General features: G+C 44.3%; 1 protein-coding gene and 1 long non-coding RNA gene across 3 annotated transcripts in view; one reads left to right on the top strand and one right to left on the bottom strand.

Moving 5' to 3' along the window:
- LOC112823258 (uncharacterized) overlaps positions 1-10,650 on the bottom strand; it is a 32,552-nt gene extending 21,902 nt beyond the window's left edge. Inside the window, exons 1-2 of the long non-coding RNA XR_012378271.1 lie at positions 10,351-10,650; positions 9,564-9,607 (exon numbers count right to left, since the gene is read on the bottom strand). This is a non-coding gene — a long non-coding RNA (uncharacterized lncRNA). The remainder of the gene's footprint in view (positions 1-9,563; positions 9,608-10,350) is intronic.
- Positions 10,651-10,775: 125 nt separating this feature from the next.
- The window catches only part of TSPYL5 (TSPY like 5), a 26,422-nt gene continuing 14,687 nt past the window's right edge, over positions 10,776-22,510 (top strand). The window contains exons 1-2 of one of the 2 annotated variants that reach the window (XM_025870878.2): positions 10,776-13,055; positions 14,300-15,173. In XM_025870878.2, coding sequence (XP_025726663.1) covers positions 10,862-12,109 — 1,248 coding nt within the window. In that variant the 5' untranslated portion in view covers positions 10,776-10,861 and the 3' untranslated portion in view covers positions 12,110-13,055; positions 14,300-15,173. Of the gene's footprint in view, positions 13,056-14,299; positions 15,174-22,510 lie in introns of those variants that run through there. The other variant, XM_073892997.1, reaches the window with a different exon arrangement.

The raw sequence follows: 22,510 nt of genomic DNA, 5'->3' as shown, positions 1-22,510 counted from the left end.
TTATCCTTTGTTCATTTGTTTCTTAAATTCCACATATAAGTGAAAACATATGGTATTTGTCTTTCTCTGACTTATTTTGCTTGGCATAATACTCTCTAGCTCCATCCATGTTGTTACAAATGGCAAGAATTCATTCTTTTTTTATGGCTGAATAATATTCCACTGTGTGTGTGTGTGTGTGTGTGTGTATATATATATATATATATGCCACATCTTCTTCATCCATTCATCCATCAGTGGGCACTTGGGTTGCTTCCATAGTTTGGCTATTGTAAATAGTGCTGCAATAAACACAGGGGTGCATGTTATCCCTTTGAATTAGTGTTTTTGTATTTTGGGGGTAAATATCCAATAGTGTGATTACTGGATTGTAGGGTAGTGCTATTTTTAATTTTTTAGGAACCTCCATTCTGTTTTCCTTTTTATTGGTTTTAGTGATGGCAGACAAGAGAGAAGAGGAGTATTTGTCATCTCTTCCCCAAAGGCACTTTTCAAAAATTTCAGCTCAACCCTCTGGAGTGGGTAGGCTGCGCAGGTGCGTCAGGGGGTCTCCCTTATGCTTGCAAACCTTTTGTAAGAAGCGTGTTCAGTGTACATCTCTCCTTCAGGGGTTCTTGGTTCCTTCACTGCTCCTGCCTGGGGTGGGAGAATGAGTCACGTGGGAAGTGTAAATTTCCTGATCCCTCCAACTACAGTTCATATAGCTCTAGCCACACCATGGTAAATGTTCTTTCTGTTCTAAATAAAACAATTAATTCTGTGCTCAGACTGCTACTTTTTTTTGCTTCTCGTTGGCTCCCAATTCACAGAGTCCAGGCTGGGAGTAGACAACTTACGAGAATCTCCTCAACCACAACATGCTGATTAGTTTTAGTAATTTTCTATTGTTAAAATAGGGTTGCAGTATGAAAGGGGTACTCTCTATAAGTCCCAGTGCCAGAAAATAAGCCTTTGAGCTTTCTTGATACCCGGCCTTGTACTTCTAAATGTCCCCCCATCACTGTAGAGGTCCTAGCTGTGAGTTACTCCCCTCCCCCATCTCCAAACTGCCCTTCTCTCTGACATCTGGTTCTAGAGAAGGGTGGTCTGGTTGCTCTCCAATGACCAGAATCTCCCTCTTGGAATGTGTGTAAAATCTTAGTACATACAGTATACTCACTCTCCTCATGTTAGATTTTTACTATTACATTTCAGCCTGGATTCTGCAGTGGAAACTTACTGACACATAATTGACTTTCATTCACTATTTTTGTCTAAATAGGGTTATACCCATTTTTAGCTAGATATTATATGAATTAGTATCTGAATCATACCCAAGACCAGATGGAGTTGGCTTTTCCTGAGGAAGATAGAATGTTAGGTTTTCTTGTTTTAGTTATGAAAATGCCAGCTTGAGCAATTCACTGGCTGGTGTCCTAATTGTCTTAATGTGTGAATCAGAGAGGCCATGTGGCCCACCTGATCAGTTGTGTGGGTATTAAGAAGGGGAGGGAAAAAAAGGATCCAGAAGGGCATAGTTAGTCACTTAAGTCTACCGTTTACGTCAGAAGTGTGTTAGTTGCCCAGGGAAGATTTGTAGATGCAGCTGCCAGGGGAAGCGAGCGACCTGGATGTGTCTCTGAGCCGGTCTTGCAAAGCCTTCATGTCGTAGGAAGATGAAATTATTTTGGGAGTCTCAGTTACAGGCGTTAAGAAATCAGAGGAGCATGGGGTTCTATGCATGAAAAAATAAAGCCAATTAAAAATAATGATCATCCTCTTGGAAGTTCAAAATGGAAAAAAAAATCTTGCTTGACAAGAATCTAACCCCTCACTTGTGTCCATCTTGAGTAGCAGCTGTCCCCTAGTTGCCATCGACTCCTGGCTTGCCTTAACAACACGGGGTAGAGTCCAACCTGGGATCATATGACCGCTCTTTATTTTCAAAAGTTTCTCTTGGGTGACAGCCATGAAAATCTCTCTTCTTTGGAGGAATTCAAATAATTTCCAGACATTCATTCATGATTTCATTTAAAAACTTAGTTTAAAAAAAACAAGGGTGTAGAGTAGGGGTTCAAAAGTGGAGTCTACAAGCAGAATTATTTTGTTTGGTTCTCATAGGATCTTTAAGAAATTTCACACACACAAAAAATGCAGGTTTCTCCATGGCTACAGTCAGCTGGAATTAAATGGCCAACTGCCAGCCTGAGAAAGGGCATAACCCACTCTTCAGTTCCCTGTGGATAGGCCCTGGGCCTGCTTCATTCTCTTACACCACCCGCCTGGTCCTACACCTGAACCCTGACCGGAATAACCACTTCTCACACTATGGGGAAACTAAGGTACAGAGTCACTCTGAGAGGCATCCCCAAGGACTCAACTTTGTGTGTGAATGGGAGTGGACATGAAGTGGGGAAAATCGTTTTTAAAAAGTAACTGGAATGGTTTCCCTAAATACATCAATGTGTTGGGGGAGCAAAGGAAGGAAAGTGATGGAGACAGAGAAATCGATGATGAAATGGAAGGTGAGGGCATGGCTCTTGGGAAGGCTTTGTGCCTGCTTGGTAGCAGGAGACAGAATGAAATTCACTAGTCCATTCCTCACGTGATGCGACCTCCCACAGACAATACCCAGGCTCTAAGCACAAAGTCAGCTGGAGTAGGCTCAACGCAGAGAGGCTGACTTCAGGATATATGTCCACTTTCTCCTCTAAATTCTAAAAACTCTATTTCCTTGGATGAAGCCACTATCGCTTTGGACCTGAACCACCACGGAACTTTTACCAAGTGCCTCTCTGTCCTGCTCGCCAGCCTATGTGGCTGGTGCTACAGGATTATGTCCGTGGTGCTGGATTCAGCATCAGCAGGGTACTGGGGCTTTCACTCCTGATATTCCTTTCTGGATTCAGTATCGGCAATACATGTGTTTTTTTGTTTTGTTGCTGTTGCATGTGTGTGTTTTAAAACACTGTAAACATTATAAGGGTTATACCACATCTGATTTCTCTCTTTGCACTGGTGGGTTAAAGACCAGAATCAAATCCATGGCCAGCCTCCAGCAAGTACAGGAGACATAGTGGAAAGGAACACATTTGGATACTTCATTCTGTTTTTTTTTTTTTTCTTAATTTCCTAGACCTTAATTTTCCTTTGTTCTTTTTCTTGACTTAATTTTTAAGGGCTTTTTAAAATGTCTTATTGCTATCAGATATTACATAAATACAGAATGAATAATCAAAGTGGGCATTCCAGAAGACAAGGAGTATCTTCAGTTAAATTAGCTTGGGTAAAAGGAAATGGAACAACGAAACCCCATGCTTATGGGTGCTAGTTGATTGCAACATATAATTGAACATTTTACCCACACAATGCTTGCCCATTAATTTAAAATTCAATTTAATCTTTGTTCATTTACCCCAGGTCTTTGATGTAAATTCCTAGCTTCATGAAGATTTATGGCTTGTTTGTTGAAATGGGAAGGGGTCTTCTAATTGGTTTCTCTCACTACCATAGTGACTGGTGTCTGAGATGTGCTGGGTGATATGAGAGGATCCTCTCCCCCACCTCCATCCCAGGGACTCTACCTCCCCGCAGGCTCTGGTCATCCTCCGTGAAATCCTGGCCTTCTTCAATCTCAGAACCTAGTGTAAACCATGCAGGATCTTAGATTGTATGAAGTGGAGGGAATTCTAGTTTCTGTTTTTCATGTTGTCCTTTGTTAACGACTTTTTTCTGGGATATGCCAAGATTCATATCCAAGTCCTGTTGGGATATTTTCCTCTCAGTTTATCTCCCAAGTGAAAATCTACCAACCTCACTTCCTTTTCTAGAAACTTTCTGTACTATTAATGTGTTGTTGGGAAAGAAGAAGGAGTAAGGATGTTAAGAGTGTGTTTGTGTGTATATATAGGAAAGGGGATAAAGAAGATTTAAAAAATTATGGGTGTGATATGAACAAAACATTCCTGAGTGCACAAAAAGAGAGAGACCTTGCATCGTACTGTTCTCTGCACTGGACAACATGGGGTGGTGTTGATTGAGGACAGCTTGTTTGGCTTTGGAAATTGAGGGTGGTTTGGTACAGGAAGGGCTGTGGGGTAATTCCAGGAGAAGGCACTGTGCAGCTTACATATAAGGCAAGTTTGGCATTTGCAACTCATGGAGCTTCTTTTCTGGTTGGAGACAAAAGCTTGCCTACATAGCCCAACTAGGGAAAAGTTCAAGTGTGTGATAAATTACTACATCACATATTAAAAGTAATAACCGCAATAAATGGGGTGCACCCACAGTTCTAAATTCAACCTATAACCAATTAATGAGAGACTTTCTTGGCGAGCACTTAGTTTTGCTTTAGGGGCCCTCCCTAACTTGTAGTGAAAATGCTCATATTTGGTGATTGGAGTTTCATGGATTTCATAATTTTTATAATCACAACCATGTCTTATGAGGTCTTTTAATACCTTCTGTTATTTTCTAAAACTATCAATGTCACTTATTTTCTAAGGCGTTTTAAAATGCTATCTCTTAAGTTTCTCCAGCTTTCGAGTTGCATGACTAAGCCCATTAGATCCTGGGTCTGGACTAGTTAATACTGTTGTATTGAGTATGAATTTTCATGGTTGCAGCAACTTATAAAGTTCAGATAACTTAAACATGGCAATTCAAGTGACTTGGTAACTTTACATTTAAAATTCCTGTTTCTTTTAGGTAAATACTTAATCATGTAGGACATTCCCTGTTCCTTTTCTCATCTCTCCAGGGCTAGGGCTTCTTCATCCTGTCATTGACGGAGAAGAGTCTGGTGTGAATCTTAACTTCAGTCTTTGCTGGTGTCTGCTGAGGCTTAGCTGGACCTGCCTGGTCTTTGAGATCTGCCTCTACTCCCATTGTATCCACTGAAGAAGCGTGGCCCTCATGGTCTCTAGTCATCAAATCCTTTACTCCGCACCTCCTTTGCCAACAATACAAAGTCCATTCAAACTCCCCAAATGCTCTTAACCAAGCTCCACACCTCTCTCTACTAAACACGGGATAATGTAGGATTGCTCTTGCACTCTATTCTGGGGCTGTGAGAGATTGAGAGTAGGGTGGCTGGAGGGTGGGACAGGCCATTTCAGAAATGCCTTTGGCAATGCTTAACCTTGTGAAAATAAAAAGAAACCTTGTGGGGCACCTGGGGTGGCTCAGTTGATTAAGCATCTGCCTTAGGCTCAGGTCATGATTCTGGGGTCCTGGGATCATGCCCCGCATGGGGAAATCACTGCTCAGCGGGGAGCCTGCTTCTCCCTCTCCCTCTGCCCCTCCCTACTGCTTGTTCTCTCTCTCTCTCTCTCATAAATAAATAAAATCTTTTTTTAAAAAAAGGAAACCTTGTATAAGATAAAGTCAGGAGGCCAGAGGGGAGCTCTTATGCTCTACCACTTGTTGACAATTGCAACCCCAACAGGAAGACTCACACCTTGCAAGTCCATACTACTTTAGCTGCTTTATTACCGGAGCAGGAGGAAGAAGGTTTTCTTCTTGCCCAGCAACAGCCCAGCCAATGACAGACAGTCACAACTCAGCCAGTGAAAAGCCACCATACTTCGAACTCTGAGTTTATTCCAATGGACTTTTGTTTGTAACCACCTCTCCCAATTCCCCCTTTCCTCTATGGAAGAGCCTTCCTCTCCTTTGTTCTCTGAACTTGCCTATGGATTTGCTATAGCTTGCATGTTCTGAATTACAATTTTCTGCTATTCCTGAATAAACCCATTTTTTTTTTTTTTGCTTGTAAAATAACTGACGGTTTTATTTTTAAAGTTAACACTCTGTACAAACTTTTCTACTCTCTTGGCTGCCCTGCGATGAAAGAAGTCCTCAGAGGATTTCTTGTCTGGGTTTCAGTTTTCAAATTGGGAGCTAGCCCTCCCCACTCTCAGATGTCTGTCTTTTCCAGGAAGATGGTCTCTACCAACTCCCCAAAGGTTTTGATCTTTGGAGGGGTAACTGTGAGAATCCTTTTCTCGAGAGATACTGCACCAGCTCTACACTCTCTAAATGTTCTCCAAGATCCTTAAACCCAGCTCAGAAAAGGTTCTTATTGCCTCTTTGTGTGGTGGAGATACAGTTTATACATCAACACGTTTTATGTTATAAACTCTATGCACTTAGTGCTCCAGGATTTGCTTTTAAAGCGCCAAATTTTTTTTTCTTTTTCAATACCATTGTATCTTCCCCTCTAAGAGACTATTTTGAGATTCAAAGTGAAGAATTTGACTTGCTGAATTCAGCTTTTGCTAGGTTCTTTGGTACGTTTCCCTCTCTAGGATAAAAGCTGCTATTAGCCTAAAGATCTAATTTTAATGGTGAAAATGTTGTACGGTAAAGAGGAAATGCCAAGAAGTAAGAATACATCTGTCAATATTTTAAAATATTTTACAGCTACTTATATGATATGAACTGAATGACTTAGGTGGTCTAGGACAAAATTTTGCTCTTTGGGGAGGAACTGGAAAGAATCTAGGCACATGTCTAATGATGTTAACTTTAAATAGCTTTTGAAATTTACCATAAGAGGCAGATTTTTCTCTCCCTCTTGGCTTTGACAATATTCCCTATGTCACTCCCTTCTTTTCCATGATCCTCCATAACCTGGGAGTGTTAGTTGGCAAAATTCCATACAGTAAGCAAGATTTACTGCCATTTAAGAGCCTCATACTGTCTCCTTGGGGAAAGACAAAACCCTGTGGCTAAAAATGTCAAGTCTGGGATCTTAAAGTTCTACCAGAGAAACTGTGGGGAATGTTAGTCTCTTGGTGGGGGAATAGGTTGGATCACTGGAATGTCTTTTTCCCAGCTAGTTAAATTTCTATGATTCAAGGAAAGAGACCTTAAAAGGAATGGAGAAAGTACAATTTTTATGGAACAAAAGTGAACATTAGTTACTTTAATATTTTGAAAAGCATTTTTATGAATTTTTAATAAACTCTGCAAATGATGAAATGTCACATTCAAAGGAATCAATTAAATGCTTATATTACCATGGATTTAAGCCCCTAATTATTGGGGAAAGGTAAAAATTCCCAGATTTCTGAGTTCATGATAGTAAACTTCTATATCTTTCATAATATTCACAGAATGCTCATGACAAATGTAGTGCAAATGGAAATGTTTTATTCCCAACATGGACTGTTGAAATGAAACTCACTTATGTTGAGTATCACCACACCAGGTATATACCTCATTGAAAAATGATTCCTGACTGATATATATGTTTGCATGTGTAAGAATGTGTATGTATATGCATGCATATGTATAATTTTATATATACATATAATTTTTGAACATTGAAAGGTATTTTACCCACTAGAAAGAGTTTGATATTTCAATCTCTCAAATAATTTTATATCATGGAATAGTGGTTAAGAGCATGGGTCTGGAATCTGATTGCCTGGGCTAAAACCATTAATTAGCTGTGTGACCTTGGGCAAGGTACTGAAACTTTCTGTATAGCAATAACCTCATCTCTAGGATTGGGGCAATAACTGCATCTGCCCCATGAGGTGGTTGTGGGTATTAAGTAAATTAGAACATGGCATTTTGTATAAAATACAAAATAAATGTGAACTTTCAGTAACATTATTAGTATATGCAAGGCCCATACTAGCTGCTTTGGGGGATAAAAGAGACACAGTCTTTACCCTTATATGGTTTACTATCTAGCTGGGAACTCAAGCTATAGTCTTATATAAAGTGAAATATTAATACCTGAAAAGAAAATCAACAGTTCAGTTCAGCTGCACAGACCAGCCTCTTAAATATAGAAGCCATATGAGCTGGGTGACCTGGACCAGAGGAGTATCGTTATATAAAATGTTAGTCTCACATTTGTTTCCCTTCACCTGATGCTTATCTCTCTGACATGATGAAAACAGGCTCAAGGCACACTGTATAATGAACAACATTTGCAGTGGCCCAGCCTATATTAATCTTGCAGTGGTTTAACCATGGGTGAGCAGTAAAGGACACGGCTACTGATGCTGGATTAAGGCTCTTGACAACAGAGGTTGGTTGAGCTGTGAGTGCTCTGAAAAGCAGGCCAGCCCACCAATTTCTGCAGTTTGCAGAGGGACAGTGACTGCTTCAGCCGATTTTTAAGTTTTTTTCTGAGATGCGCAGACAATTGCAGACTGTCATTATCCAGTTTAAGAGGTAATTCTGTATAAGGACTGGCACAAAACTGCCTATCTAATTGCCAGATAAATACTACAGTTAACAACTTCTCTGTGAGATCAAGGACAGGACTACTTCCCACGGTCTGGGATGTTCATGGAAGGCCTTGGGAAGAAGTGGTTACGAAAGGGCCCTCAAAAAGAATTTAAGGTAATCTTTGGATTAGTCCCTTTTAAATAAAATATTAATTCCCCTAATTTAATTTTTTTTATAAAGAGGAGTGCCTTCATTTATTAATTAATTTTTAATTTTAAGTAGGTCCCAAGTCCAATGTGGGGCCTGAACTCACGACCCTGAGATCAAGAGTCATATGCTCTACCAGCAAGGCACACCATCCCCTAGCTTAATTTTTAAATTTATCACTCTAGATTTTCCCCTACTTTCTGTCCCTGACTGGTGCTCCTATCAAAAGATAATTCTGGGTCTAAGTTACGAGTTTAAGTTTTCATATGTTGATCTGAGTATATAATCTTCACCTATAAAACTGCTTCTGGCGGGGGGGGGGGGAAACAGGAGTATTCTGAATTCCAGACAATCAATTCATAAACCCATTTTTTAAAACTCTACCTGGGTTGGTTCTTTCACTCAACAATTAATGAGTGCTTTTCGTTAGTATCAGACACTGTTGTAGGCCCATATGAACAAAAGAAAGATACCTGCCCTCATGGAGTTGACATTCTGGAGAGGAGAGACCGTTAAAAAATACACAGAATCAATAACTGGTAGTGTGTTGGAAGGCAGTAAGTGCTAAGGGATAAAGAAAGAGTAGTGAAGGGTAAGAGGGAATGGGATGGGTGGCAATTTTAAACAGGATGGTCACTGTGAAGGTTACACTTAAGCAAAGTGTGAAGGGAGCCAGCCAAGATGACCAACCCCAAGTAGGGGAAGAGTATTTAAGGCAGAAGGAAGAGCCAGTGCAAAGGCCCTGAAGCAAGAGCTTACCTAATGAGTCTGAAGAATAGCAAAGAGACCAGTATAGTAGGAAAGGGGTGGGAGAGACAAGAGGATGAGGTCAGAGAGGTAAGGTGGGTAGCGGCAAGAGGGAGCTTGCTAGATCATACAGAGCCTTGCAGGACTGTAGAGGCTTTGTGAAAGTCAGTAGTCACTTGCACTGGGTTGGCTTAAAGCAAAGCCTGCTTGTATCAAAATAATTTCTCTTTTCCCCAGTGTCCTATACTTCAACTTTAATGTGGATACACACAGACTGAGATCTTGCTAAAATTCAAATTCTGATTTAGTAGGTCTGGGGCAGGGCCTGAAATTCTCCATTTTTAACAAGCTTCCAGGTGATGCCAGGCTGCCAGTCTACAGGTACATATTGACAAGTAAGAGTGAAGAGGTGCTGAGTTCCCAGGCGCTCTGGAACTTACCTCTCCATTAGCTGGGTGCAAGGGCCTTCTTGTTCCTTGTGAGCCTGAAAGGACAGCCTCCAAAGGTATTTGTTCACTTTCCTATCGGTCATGGTCTCACCACTGGACTCACTATTTCAAGGTCCAATCACTTGGCTCTTAAGAGCATGGTCTAGAACTCCCTCCAAGAACAAGAGATAGGTTGTATGGCTGTTTCCATGCAGAGTCGAAGAAGTTTCTAGGGCCTCCTCACTGCCTATGGAGGCTCTGACCACATTCCTATGTTAACTCCAGTTACAGAAGTTCTGACTTGTGGCCTTCACTCCTGGTCCTATGCCTTGAGCGAAAGCCCAGCCTTCTAAACTAGGCCTGAGGCAGCTAGAGGATCTGGGGTATGCTCCCAGGTAGAAGAGAGAATGCCCTGCTAATGACTGTTTTACGGACAAGGCTGGCCTTCTTAAGAGCTAGTGCAGTAATCTGCAGCGGTGCAGGCCTGGGAGGACTAGCCACTTATGAATATAAAGCAGGGGTTATGAGTCAAGATAGGCCTGGGTTTGAATTGTGCTTCTATCCCTTACTGTGTAATCTCAGGAATATTCCTTGGGGTCCTGGAGTCACAGTTTTCTCCTCTGGAAAGTGGGAATGACAACAACACTTCCCTCATTTATTGAGAGGATGCATATAAAGCATGTAGCCAGGCACCTGGTTCATAATGATGCTCACAAAATACTGGTTATTATTTTTATAATCACTAGTAACATCCCACCACCTAACAGATCGCTCTGTGGCCTGGCCCCATGGTACCCACCTTTACATTCTCTGGAGTTCAGGCACCCTGGCAAATCCCTCGGCAAAGGCTTTCAAAGAGAAAACAGAGGGGTCAATGGCAGTTTCATCGTGGCAAACGTCACTAGAAGTAATTAAGGAACTGAAGATGTTTCGTTTAGAAAGGAGATGACGGTGGGATGGACGTGATGGCTGTCGTCATGTTGTCTTGTGTGAGAGAAACGAGATGCGTTCTACGAGACCCAGGCGGCACGCTGCGACCAACCGGAAGCAACGAAAGGAACGCACACCCGCCTCCAACAGACAAAGCGAGGGAGGGTGCGACGGAGGAGGGGGTGTCTGTGAGGGTCCGCTCCTGCGCAGCTGCGGCGGCGGAGCCAATCGCTGCGCGCAGCCCGTCCTCGCGCGATGGTGCAGTCGTACAGTCGTGACGTCGGCGGTTGCCATGGAGAGGCCCGCTAGCTGGGGACCGCGAGCTGGCGCCAGGGGCGGCGGGGTCAGAGCGTGGCTTTGAAGCCGCTTCCGCTACCACCATGAGCGGCCGAAGTAGGGGTAGAAAGTCCTCCCGCGCCAAAAGCCGGGGCAAAGGCCGCGGCAAAGCCCGAGTCCGCGCTGCTCCTGACGACGTCCCCCGCGACCCGGACCATCCACAGTGCCAGAGGCTCGGGGAGGAAACCCAGGCGGCACAGGTGCAGGCTGGCGCGGGTTGGGGTGGCCTGGAAACCGCTGCGCCCGCGCCGTCCCGTCGGCCCGGAGAGGACGCTGCCTGCCGGCTCCCACTGGACTGTGGCCTCGCGCTCCGGGCCCGAGCTGCGGGGGATCGCGGGCAGGCCGCGACCAGGCCCAGCCCGGGGAAGGCCACATCCCTCTCGGAGCGCCTAGCAACAGACACTGTCTTCGTGGGGACCGTGGGAGCCGTGGGAAGGCCGAAAAATGGCCCCCGCGTTGGAAATCGGCGTGGCCCCGCCGGGAGGAAGGCCCCAGAAACCTGTAGCACAGCGGGGAGGGGGCCTCAGGCCATAGCCGGCGGGAAGCTGAAGAAAGGGGCCACAGGGGAGAGTGTCTCCGTCCCTGTGGTAGAGGAAAAGAAGGTGGAGAAGGATGCAGGGTCAGGGCCCCTGGCGACAGATGGCAGCATGGATACGCTGGAGACGGTCCAGCTGAAGCTGGAGACCATGAACGCCCAGGCAGACAGGGCCTACCTTCGCCTCTCGCGGAAGTTTGGGCAGTTGCGACTGCATCACTTAGAGCGCAGGAACCTCCTCATCCAGAATATCCCGGGTTTCTGGGGGCAAGCTTTTCAGAACCACCCCCAGCTATCATCCTTTCTGAACAACCAAGATAAAGAGGTTCTCAGCTACTTGAACAGCTTGGAGGTGGAAGAGCTTGGCCTCGCCAGATTGGGCTACAAAATCAAGTTCTACTTTGGGCGCAACCCCTATTTCCAAAATAAGGTGCTCATCAAGGAATATGGGTGTGGTCCTTCGGGTCAGGTGGTGTCTCGTTCTACTCCAATCCAGTGGCTCCCAGGGCATGATCTCCAGTCGTTAAGCCAGGGGAACCCCGACAACAGCCGTAGCTTCTTTGGGTGGTTTTCAAACCACAGCTCCATTGAGTCTGACAAGATTGTGGAGATAATCAACGAAGAACTGTGGCCCAATCCCCTGCAGTACTACCTTATGAGTGAAGGGGCCCGTGCAGAGAAAGGAAAGGAGGGCAGGCAAGGTCCAGCAAGGCAGCCAGTGGAGACCCCTGAGCCTGGGGCAAACAAGTCCAACTGATCCTGCACTAGTCTCCCTACTACCTCCTGTTGGACCTGTGCCCAGCTAACCACACGTGTTTGGCTGTCTGCCTTCTCTTCATGTTGGCCTCTATGCACTGTATTCCCTTTGGACTTCAGTTACAAGAATATGGTATTTATGATCATGTTCTTTTGCCTCCTCGTGGCCTTCTTGCTTTTTCACATTAGTGTTACATGTTAAATGATCTCACCCCTACTGTTTATATGTTAAGCACACATGTTTCAAGTGTGTGCTGCCTTTGTCTACATTGCCTGGACCATGTTCTTGGCTCTGGCCTTTCCCAGCTGTCTCTAACGTGGACACTCATGAGTCATCCTCCAAGAGGACCAGTGCATCCTTAAGCTCTGCTACTTCAGGGCCAGTGACTTGCTGAGCTTTGTGTTCATGCTGGCCATGCATGCCATCTATGGCCAGTTTTTCTGTTGCCACTGCAGAATGAAGTTAGCGCACATGGTATTGGCCATCAGCCAAAACTAATTGTTCCAAAGCCCTGGGGTCACCGGCCTAGTTGCCACCACCTACTGGATCTCTGACTTTGGCCAGGGGCCTCAGCTGTCCTCCTGGATGTGCAGAATAGCACTTGACTGCTGGGCATGGATGAGGTTGAGAGTGAGAAGCAGTATGCCATGTGTTCTGTACCATCGTTTGTCTCTTCCTGCCTCTGGGCCCTTCTGCTATTGAACATTCGTCAAGGTCTATACCATGCCTCGTCACTGTCAGGCCACTGAGACTTGTCTAGGTTGCTATTGGCCCCAATTGGCCTCGTGGTCAACGAGGACCTCAAGAACTGCCTGTGGACCCAGGCCCCCTGCCAGTGCATGAGACACACACCAACCCTCCCCAGCCTTCCAGGAACCCTGCTGCCTGCCAGACTGATGGGCCGGTGTGTGAACATGTGCTCACTGTCATCGTGCCATGGCTGCAGGTGAGGGTGGGCACTGGACCCACATACAACCTCGGTACCTTTGTCAACTCCACTTATTCCTTCTTAGCACAGGACCAGAGTGCTGTAGTGGGCTTGCTGGGGAAGAGGTATTTCTGACCTGTGGGCCTGTGTCTACTTCCTCTCACACCTCTGTACCTTACTTGCCCTTCCTTCACTCCCTCTCTTCCTTCTTTCCTCCCTTTCCTGTCCTTTCTTCTTCCTCCACTTCTCCCTTCCTTTTTTGTTTCAGTGTTACCACAGCTCAGAAAGAGAAAACAACTGAGAAACCAGGGTTTTCTGCATAACAGCTAGCGAGACAGCTGGGACTTGTGCACACTCACACTCTGTGCTGACAGAGGGTAGAGGAAGCCAGAAGGCTAAGTGGGTCTGTGGTCAGACCTTGGTTCCGACTCCTGGGTTCACTCTTTAATTCTCAAATGAAAATTCTTTTCATGGCTACACATGTGTTAGAATTATAAGCCCTAAGGCAGCAGTGTTGTGGACTAGTGTTTACTCCTGTTCTTACTTGTGTGTGTGTGTGTGTGCCCCTTAAGACCCAGTGACCTCATATTGTTTCCTCCTCTGTGGTAGCCTCTGGCCATCTGGCCCTCATTCCCCAGCTTTCTACTCTCAGCAGTCCTTTGCTCTCTTTACTTTTCTACCTTCAAATACCCTTAGGAATAGGCTTCCTTCCATCCTGGGGCATGGGGACAGGGTGGGCGGAATCTGTTCTGGATCTCCAGGGCTCATTTCCAGTGAGTATAAAAGCTGAGCCAGGCCCTCTTTCTCCTTTGCATCCCTGAGGGTTGACGGGTAGGACTGTAACTACACTTGCTCTCCCCTAATCTCCTTTTCCTTATGGGAGACCTTGTTCTGAGTTCCCCAAGGGCTGGGGAGGCCTTGACCCAAATTTGTAGAGAGGGTGTGCCAGGCGGGGGACTTGGAGCAAAAACACAGAGCAAGAATGGGCCTGGTGTGGAAGGGGTCTGGAGATGCAGGTAGAAATGGTTTGAGAAGCCTCAGGGAGACTATGCCTGTCTCTCAGTGAGGGCAGGGACGGGGAGGGACCTTCCCCAGAGTGAGGAGGGGAGAATTAAAGGGGTCATGGGCCAATACAGTGCCTAGGTGAGGGTTTGCCCACGGTTTTATCCAATCATTAGCTCATCATTAGTGGATTTTATAAATCACAGAAACAAATCCAAAACAGAATAATGTTACTTTGGATGCTTTCTCTTTTGTTCTAGGTGTGGCCTTGCGTATGTGGAAGATTGATGCTATATGCTGCTTATTTTGCCATAAGTAAAATCTTACCACTTCCCCCATTTTTGCCTAATGGGAAAATGTAGCTGTATAGGTCTGCTTTTTTCTTTTTCTTTCTTTCTTTTTTTCTTTTTTTTGACTTTTTGCTCTTTATTATGGACACTTTCAGACAAGCACAGAAATGGAGAGGATGGTACCTGGCCCCTGTGTACCCATCATCTAGCTACATCAATTATGATCAACCTGGGATCTTCCTCTCCCCACCTGTATTGTTGATGGAAAATCCGACACTGTGCCAATTCAACCTTGACTACTTTGGGAGATCAGGACTCTCTTTTGGTGGTGATAGTGGTGGGGGGCACTATCATGATCCCATCAGGTCTGCTTTTTGCTTTAAATGTTAACAAATGAAGTTCCAGAAATGGGCCTTAGAAGTGAAAGTCTTCAGGATAAACAGGGAGTCTCAAAAAGAGAAGAAAAGATGCTCCCTTTCCCCTGTATCCACAAAAGGAGAGAGAGGGAGAGAGACTGTTGTAAATCTTACAGACTGATACGATAAGGTGCTTACTTGGGACCCTTCACCAGAATATCAGTCTTTTTTGCTTGTGAAAGATGGAGGCTTGTGTGACTGTTAGAAATATCATCAGCTTGTCCTGGTCTCATAATATAACTGGTCTTGGAAGTATAATTTGGAAATTGTTTCTGTGTTCTGTGAAAATAACCTCCCCAAAGCAATCAGTTACTGGTTGTCTTACTTGGTAATTTGGCACCCTGGTAATGCAATTATTCCTTTGTTCCTAAACGGTATAAATAGTTGTAAGCTCACATGCATGATGGAAAATAAAAGCCTGTATCTCTGTTATATTTTTTATTTTAATGAAAGAGTTGGAAGGTGAAGGTGAGGCTAGCTAGTTGAGGGGATGTATACATTGGCCTTGAAGAGTGCTTCCTAGGTCTCAGGCCCTGGTGTGACTAGCTCCATAACAATAATTCTCATATCCTTAGCACAGATTGAGATTCTGTGGTTGGTACTGGGAGGAAGCCAGGTAGTTCTTGTTTTTAACGAGTTTTCCAGGTGATTTTAGTGGAAATCCAGTGTTTCTCAAATTTTAGAGTACATCTGAATTGTGTGAGGAATCCTGTTAAAACTATGAATTCTGATTCAGTAGTCCAGGGTGGAACCTGAGATTCTGCATTTCTAACAAAATTCAGGTGATGCCAGTCCTGGTGGTTTTTGAACTGTACTTTGAGTAGCAAGGGAGGTGATGTTTAAGTCCCATTCAGACTAGAGTAACAGTGCTCAGCCTTGGTTGCACATTAGAATTATCTGGGAAACTTAAATATACTGCCGGTCTGCACAAATGCCGACTAAATCAGAATGTGGGAAGGGGTTGGTCCAGGTATAGGTGTGTTAGAAACATCCCAGGTGATTCTGTTGTCTAGCCAGGGTTGAGAACTAGGGTCTCTGATGCTGTTCATTACGCATCTATAAGAAGGTTAATTCTACTCATCAAGAGAAGCAGCAGCAGACAACAAAAGGCCATGAAAAGCTGCCCAGCAGAAAATAGTTGGAAAAAATTAGAAGTGGGTTGTTAAATGACAAAAAAATAAAATTGGTTTATATGATAAAGGGCACGAACCAATAAATGTGCAGTGTTCGGAGCATAGTAGGTATTCAAATATTAAATGAATGAATGAGTTTAAAACAGTTTATAGTCAAATGCCTTAGGGCTAACCTGGTAATTAAATTTGCAAAGTAGGCTAGGTTTGTTTCACGAGGATATGTGTATTCATTTGTTAGGGCTGCTGTGATGAAGAACCCCCGACGGGGTGGCTTAAACAACAAAAATTGACTTGCTCCGTTTTGGAGGCTAGAAGTGTCGGATCAAGGTGTGGGCAGGGTTTGTTTCCTCTGAAGGCCTCTCTCCGGGCTTGTAGGTGGTCCTCCTCTTCTCTCTGTCTTTACATGGCCTTCCCTCTGTGCAAGCTTGGGAGCCGTGGACAGAGGTGGAGATTGTGTGTAGCTGTTCTGCAGGGCTAGATTGTTTACCTGGAGGCAGTGCAGACCTAGTGTGGCTGCATCTTCAAAGGGCAGTGGGAGGAATCAGGATTTTTATGCAGAATCTCCCAATTTTGAATGCTTTCAACTAAAAAAACAAAAAAATTTAAACACCCAGAGCCTTGCTATTAATGGTATGTGGAGTGCAAAAGGGTATGGAGAGCACCCTCTATTTGATGCTCAAGCATCTGCTTGGGATTCATGCAGAGTCCTCTGGGGTTATTCATTGAGAGGGGCTCTCTGCCCAATTTAGCTCACACACTTGCTTCTTCAGAGGTATGAAGGCTTCACTCCCCAGGCCGCCCTTTCATGCCCCTCTCTTTGGTTCTTTGGAGATCCTGTCTCCCTCCCCATGGGCTCGTTCATTCATTGCCTCCTGTATGTGCCAGTCTCAGTTGTAGACATTAGAAATATAGCTATGAACAAATAGAACTTTGAATTCTGCCCCCCCCCTTCTAGGTTTCAACCTCTTAGATTTTGCCTGGGATTGTCAGTCAATCTCTTTTTTTCCCTTTTCCTGCATAGGGCTGCCAAGTGCTTTAGATCCATATGGGAGGTAAAGGAGGCCTCTTTACCCTCTGACCTCTAGGTCAGAATTCACAGGGCGATCAGGTTTTTAATAACCTGCAAAGTGAGGGCTTCTTGGAGTAATTCTCGTTAGGCTGAGTCCTTTGCCCTTTTCTCAACTTTGAGCTTTGTTACAAAAGGCCTTCTTTTGGCTTCTAAACTTGTTACTGGCTGGGCTTTTTTGGAAGTATGAGGGGTTTGATTATGCCATGGGTGAGGGAGGAGATAAAACTAGTCTTACTACTCATAGCTTATTGAAAATTTTTATCAACTTCGGACTGTCTCTCCTTAACACTTTGGGCTTCCTGCCTCTGGTCTACTCCACCAATTTGCAACAAGGCAGGAAGGTGCACCACTCCGGGTTGGCCTCACCTAGGGAGGAAACTTTGCCCTCATTTCTCCCTTTGAAAATTGTGGAAACTCCTTCTGCGCTCCCATCCCTTGAGATCTGGGCCTTGGTGAGCCACTGTTACTGATGGGTGGGCCATATCCCTCAGGGTTGGGGCAGCAAAAGAAAGCAGAGAACCCAGGCTATTCAGTCTATGGTTTTTATCTCTCTTTGTCCTTAGCATCTTCACTTCTGCTTTTGGGATCTTCTCCAGCCGTATTTCACCATTCAGGGTCCCAACTCACTTCTGCTGATTCATTTTCACCTGAAACTCTGACTTGGTGCTTCTGGACCCCAGATCTGCCTTCTCTGGTCAGGTGTTCAGTTACATTGCTCTCCGAGGCTCCAACCTTGAATTCCTTCCTCCTCTCCCTGGCTCCTGTCAGCCTGGTTCTCAGCTGAGCTTTGACAAATATAAGACAAAATAGCCCCCATCTGTGTGACACTGGATGGTTCACAAAGCACAGTCACTTACATTATATCAGTTGTAACAACTATCCGAAAAGACAGCTCAAAGAGGTTAAATGACCTGACCAAAACCACAGAAGTAGTAGTAAGCAGTAGAGCCAGAACTCAAACTCAGGTCTGCCAATTACAAACTCCATCCATACTCGTGATGGTAAACATGAGGCCCAAGCAGATACTTGGTACTATGAATCTAGGTACTTCTTTCCACAGAACCTGTAATTAAGCCTTCACGTAGTGCATCAGAACCCTCAGCACAGCACTCTGGTTCGTCACAGCCAGGCAGAGTTGGCATGTGAGTGTGAACCTTCTTGGCCATCCCAAACTCTGGCCTGCCAGCAGAGCTCAGTGAGGAGCAGGGCTGGCTAGGGCTGGGTGATCCAGAACCATGGCTGAGGCTTCCTTTAACTGCTTTGTTCTGAGGTCAGGATCAGCTCAAAATTTCAGTACCTGAAGATGAATGATTTGGAAAAAAGGAGGTAATTTTTCTTCTGTAACAAGAAGTCTGGTGATGGGAAGTTACAGGCTTGCTTCAACGGCTCCATGATGTTTGGGCTCTGGTCCACACCTGTGCTTCCTCTTCTCTTGGCTTTCCCCTCATCATTCCCCGGCTGCACTTAGAGGTGGGCAGGAAGGAGGAGAGGGAGAGCTTCTCGAATGTCTCTGTCTTTATCAGGGAAGAAAATCTTTGCCAGTAGTCCCTGCTAGATCTCAGGAGACCTGAGTCAGGTTCCATGGGCCAGAAATGGGTCACACTCTCACACTCTATTTCAGGGAGACATAGCCCTGCCATCAAGGAATAAGGAGAGCTCAAGTGGTTAGAACGGATGGGAGATGTTAGTCACTTGTAGGCTCATCCTTTCTGGAGCGATGTGGCTATGCCACTGACACGCACATCACATAATAGTTGGAAGCACCATGCATGTGCACTGCCCCTGCCCCAGCTCCCCTGGGCACCTTTTCTGACAAGAAAGCTCTACCAGTGCTTGGCGTTCTGTGTCTCATCTCCTCCATTACATGGTAAGTGCTCTTCCTGCTAGGCAATGCCTTTTTGGTTTTCCTGTCTCCCATAGCACCTCACCCAGGGTTCACTCAACATTTGATGCATGTGGTCAGTAAATGCTACTGGGGCAAATGCAATAAGTCAATGATCTTTCTAAAATGTAAATTTGATCATGTCAATCACCCAATCAAAACCTTCAGGAGTTAAGGTCCAAAATCCTAAGAAGCTCATAACAGGCCTTCCATTATCTGACCCTACATATTTTTTACTTCAAACTTTTTTATTATGAAAAATTTCAACATACATAAAAGTTGACAAAGCACAATAATTACCCGTATATCTACTATTTAAGTTCAATGATTTTTAACTTTGTGCCATATTTTTTTGTCTCTCTCTGTATATATGTGTTTTGCTGAACAATTTGAAAATAAGTTGCCTGACCCTTCACCCCTAAATACTCAGCATGCATCTAATAAAAAAGGATTTTCTCCTGCGTAAATGTCAGACCATTATCACACTGCAGAACAGAATTCCTAAATACCCTCTAGGATACAGTCCATATTTAGATTTCTCCATTGTTACGAAGATTATCTTACAGTATTAGTTTTAAAATCAAGATTGAAAAATCTTCAGCCATTCATCTGGTATCTCTTCAATCTTTTTAAAACAAAAATAATCCCCTCACTTTTGTCTCCCCCCCCCCCCATGACATTGACTTTCTGAAGGAGTTAGGCCGCTTGTCTTTTAGGATGTCCCAGATTCTGGGATTTGTCTGATTGCATCTTCCTGGTGTCAGCTAACTTTTTCCTCTGTCTCCTGTATGTCTTGTAAACTGAGGATGCAGATGGAATGCCTTTGGCAAGAGTACATAGACAAGGCAGATCTTTCACAATGCATCACTTGTGAAGGCAAAGTGACAGCTGGTCCCACTATCGTGCTGTTCGTTTGCTCTCTTGGTTAAGATGGTGATCACCATTAGCAGGAAATCTCTGAAATCACTGTAAGGATCCTGTTCCCTTAAACTTTCATCCCAAGGTTTCAGCAGCCATTGATGACATTTGCCCAAACCCGTTGTTTCACTGTGGGTTACAAAATAGTGACCTTCTAATCTTGGCATTTCCTTTACATATGTTATCTGGTATTTTCCTGTAAGGAAGACTTTACCCTCAGCATCTAGCAATGAACTATACTTCTTTCTGAAAGGCAGTGTAAATGCTTCATTTATTCCTTTTATTATCTATTTTCGGAATCAGAAGCTGGTGTAATAATTGCCTCTAATGGTTTAAAATAAGGGCATGTTTTTCTTTTCTCTTTACGATCACTGTGGACTTGTAGGGTTTTATTTATTTAAAGTTTTTTGATCAATTACAGTCATTTTCTCTTTTGGCTACTCAACTGACTTGCATTTTGCTACTAACTTTTACCAGACTCCTCTTGTCCTTGTCCCTGGCTTTCTCCCGTTGCCCCCTGTGCTGTGCTGCAGCCGGTATGAATCAGTGTGAATCACTTCTGGGTCTCTGGATGCCCACTGTGCTCTTTCATACCCTGAATGTTTGTACAAGCTGTTTGTGTAGGAAGAAAGCCCTTGCAGCCCTTCTCAGATATGGCTCAGATATTCTTGTACCAGGCCGTAGTTTTTAATCTGAATTATTCCCTCCCTCCTCTTTATTTCCACAGTATTCTATCCACACTTCGATTTACAGTACCTAACATAGTGACTTGTTCTTGTCTGTTTATCAGAGACTGTGAGATCCTTGAGGCTACAGAATAATAATGACAAGTAGTATGTCTTAATCATTTTTGTATTCTCATAGTTCAGGGGCTTATGCATAGTAGGTGCTCATTAAGCAATTGAACAAGTGAGCAAATGAATGGTCCCTAAAGATTCCTTAAGGCAGCAGTGACAAACTACAGAGAGGCTGCAAGTGCCCAGAAGCAGAGGTTGGGAATAATTTCAAGTGAAGAGAAGCATGAACCTAATACAAATGGGTTAAAGGGTGGTGGGGGTGGGGAACTATCACCAGTGCAAAGCCTCAGGCAAAAAACTTAGTGGTACCAAATTACTCTTGCAGCATATTGGAAATCAAGTAGGAAAATGGAAGTGAGCAGGGAAGCAAAAGAATAATGTTGGAAATGTACCGCGTGTGGTGTGCTTTAGTAATGTTCCACACATGAGTCTATAATCAAAAGCAAGAAAAGGCGAAGCTGATGTGATTCTGCCAGTGACTTTCTCTCACTTTTTTTTTTTTTAAAGATTTTATTTATTTATTAGGGAGAGAGAGAGCACACAGACGGGGGAGTGGGAGAGGGAGAAGCAGGCTCCCTACTGAGCAGGGATCCGGATGTGGGGCTTGATCCCAGGACCCTGAGATCATGACCTGAGCTGAAGGCAGACACTTAACCAGACTGAGCCACCCAGGCGCCCCTTTCTCACTCTTTATATATGGATATGTATACATAGTGTGGGCTCTCCCAAGAGGTCCCATGAATTTAAAGGACTTCAAAAAATTGGGTTAGAACAAAGACGATCTCTAAAAGAGATGATATCACTGAAAAGCAAGCTGGACGAGTTAAACCGGCCGAATGGAACCCAGTGACAGATCTAGCAGAACGTTAACTTGAGCTTCAGTAGGAAATAGCCTAAAGTCCAGGATTATTGGGAAGATATGGTCATCAAAGCCCACTGCTGCTTTGGCTGGTGGTGTGGCACCAGACACTTTATGAGAAAATTCAGAATACATAGGGGGAGAAAGATACAAGACAAGGCCTTTGAAACCTAGTAACATTCTGGAGAAGATTAAGATCACAGAGCAGACTGTTCCTCAGGAAGTGGGGTTGTACGGCATGGAGAGAGCTCTTCAATTCTGCCCTGAGGACCTATCTGTCAGTGCCACCTCTGGCTTATGGAGCATTTATTCATGCAACTAGCATTGATGTGAGGGACCCTGTGCTCCTACATATTTACACGTCATTCTCTCAGCAAGAGGTCTTCTCTGACTCCCTGATAAAATGGTATTCCCACACCCATTGTTCACTATTCATTCTCACAGTTCCCTCTTTCTTCATAGGATTTGTCAAAATTTATGACTATGGTTTTGTCTTTGAGTTTGTTTCTTCCTCTCTACTATAAACTCTCAAGGATCTTTGTTCATTGTTGAATCTTTTGATTCCCAGGTGCATACACATTGACATATTTTGGTCTGGTGAAAGTGTTAGTCTTATGAGCCATGGCCTCTTAAGATGGCAGGTTGGATGGGTCATATCTTGGAGTTGTCCCAAGGCAGAAGCTGTCTCTTCCTAAGGGAGCATTGCGACTTGGAGAATCCATTTTGTTGAGCATGTACCACATGCTGGGCACAGTGCTAGGCACATTTAAACACATCATCACAACAATTCTATTATTATCCTCATTTTCCAGATGAGATGAAAGAGCCCAAGAGAGTTTCAGTAACTTGTTTAATGTTATGTCAGTTGTAATTCCTGGAGCTGGGAGCGGAGCGCCTTAGCCACTGTTCTGCCCTGGCTCTCAGGCTGAGATTTGCAGTTTGAGTTGGTGAGTTGGACTAACGTTGTCTCCTGCCTTCAGAAGAGAGGGAGGAGGGTGTGTGGCTGAAGATTAGACTTCAGGCTTTTCAGGGGGTAGTTATCACTGTCCAGGGAGTGGAAGTGTGTGTGTGTGTGTGTGTGTGTGTGTGTGTGTGTGTGTGTGTGTG

Source organism: Callorhinus ursinus, unplaced genomic scaffold (assembly GCF_003265705.2).
Source record: "Callorhinus ursinus isolate GAN/ISIS: 27379988/994484 unplaced genomic scaffold, GSC_fseal_2.0 scaffold5, whole genome shotgun sequence".
Taxonomy (NCBI): Eukaryota; Metazoa; Chordata; class Mammalia; order Carnivora; family Otariidae; genus Callorhinus; species Callorhinus ursinus.
Note: the sequence above shows the minus strand (reverse complement) of the source record. Positions and strands in the feature narration are given on the sequence as shown.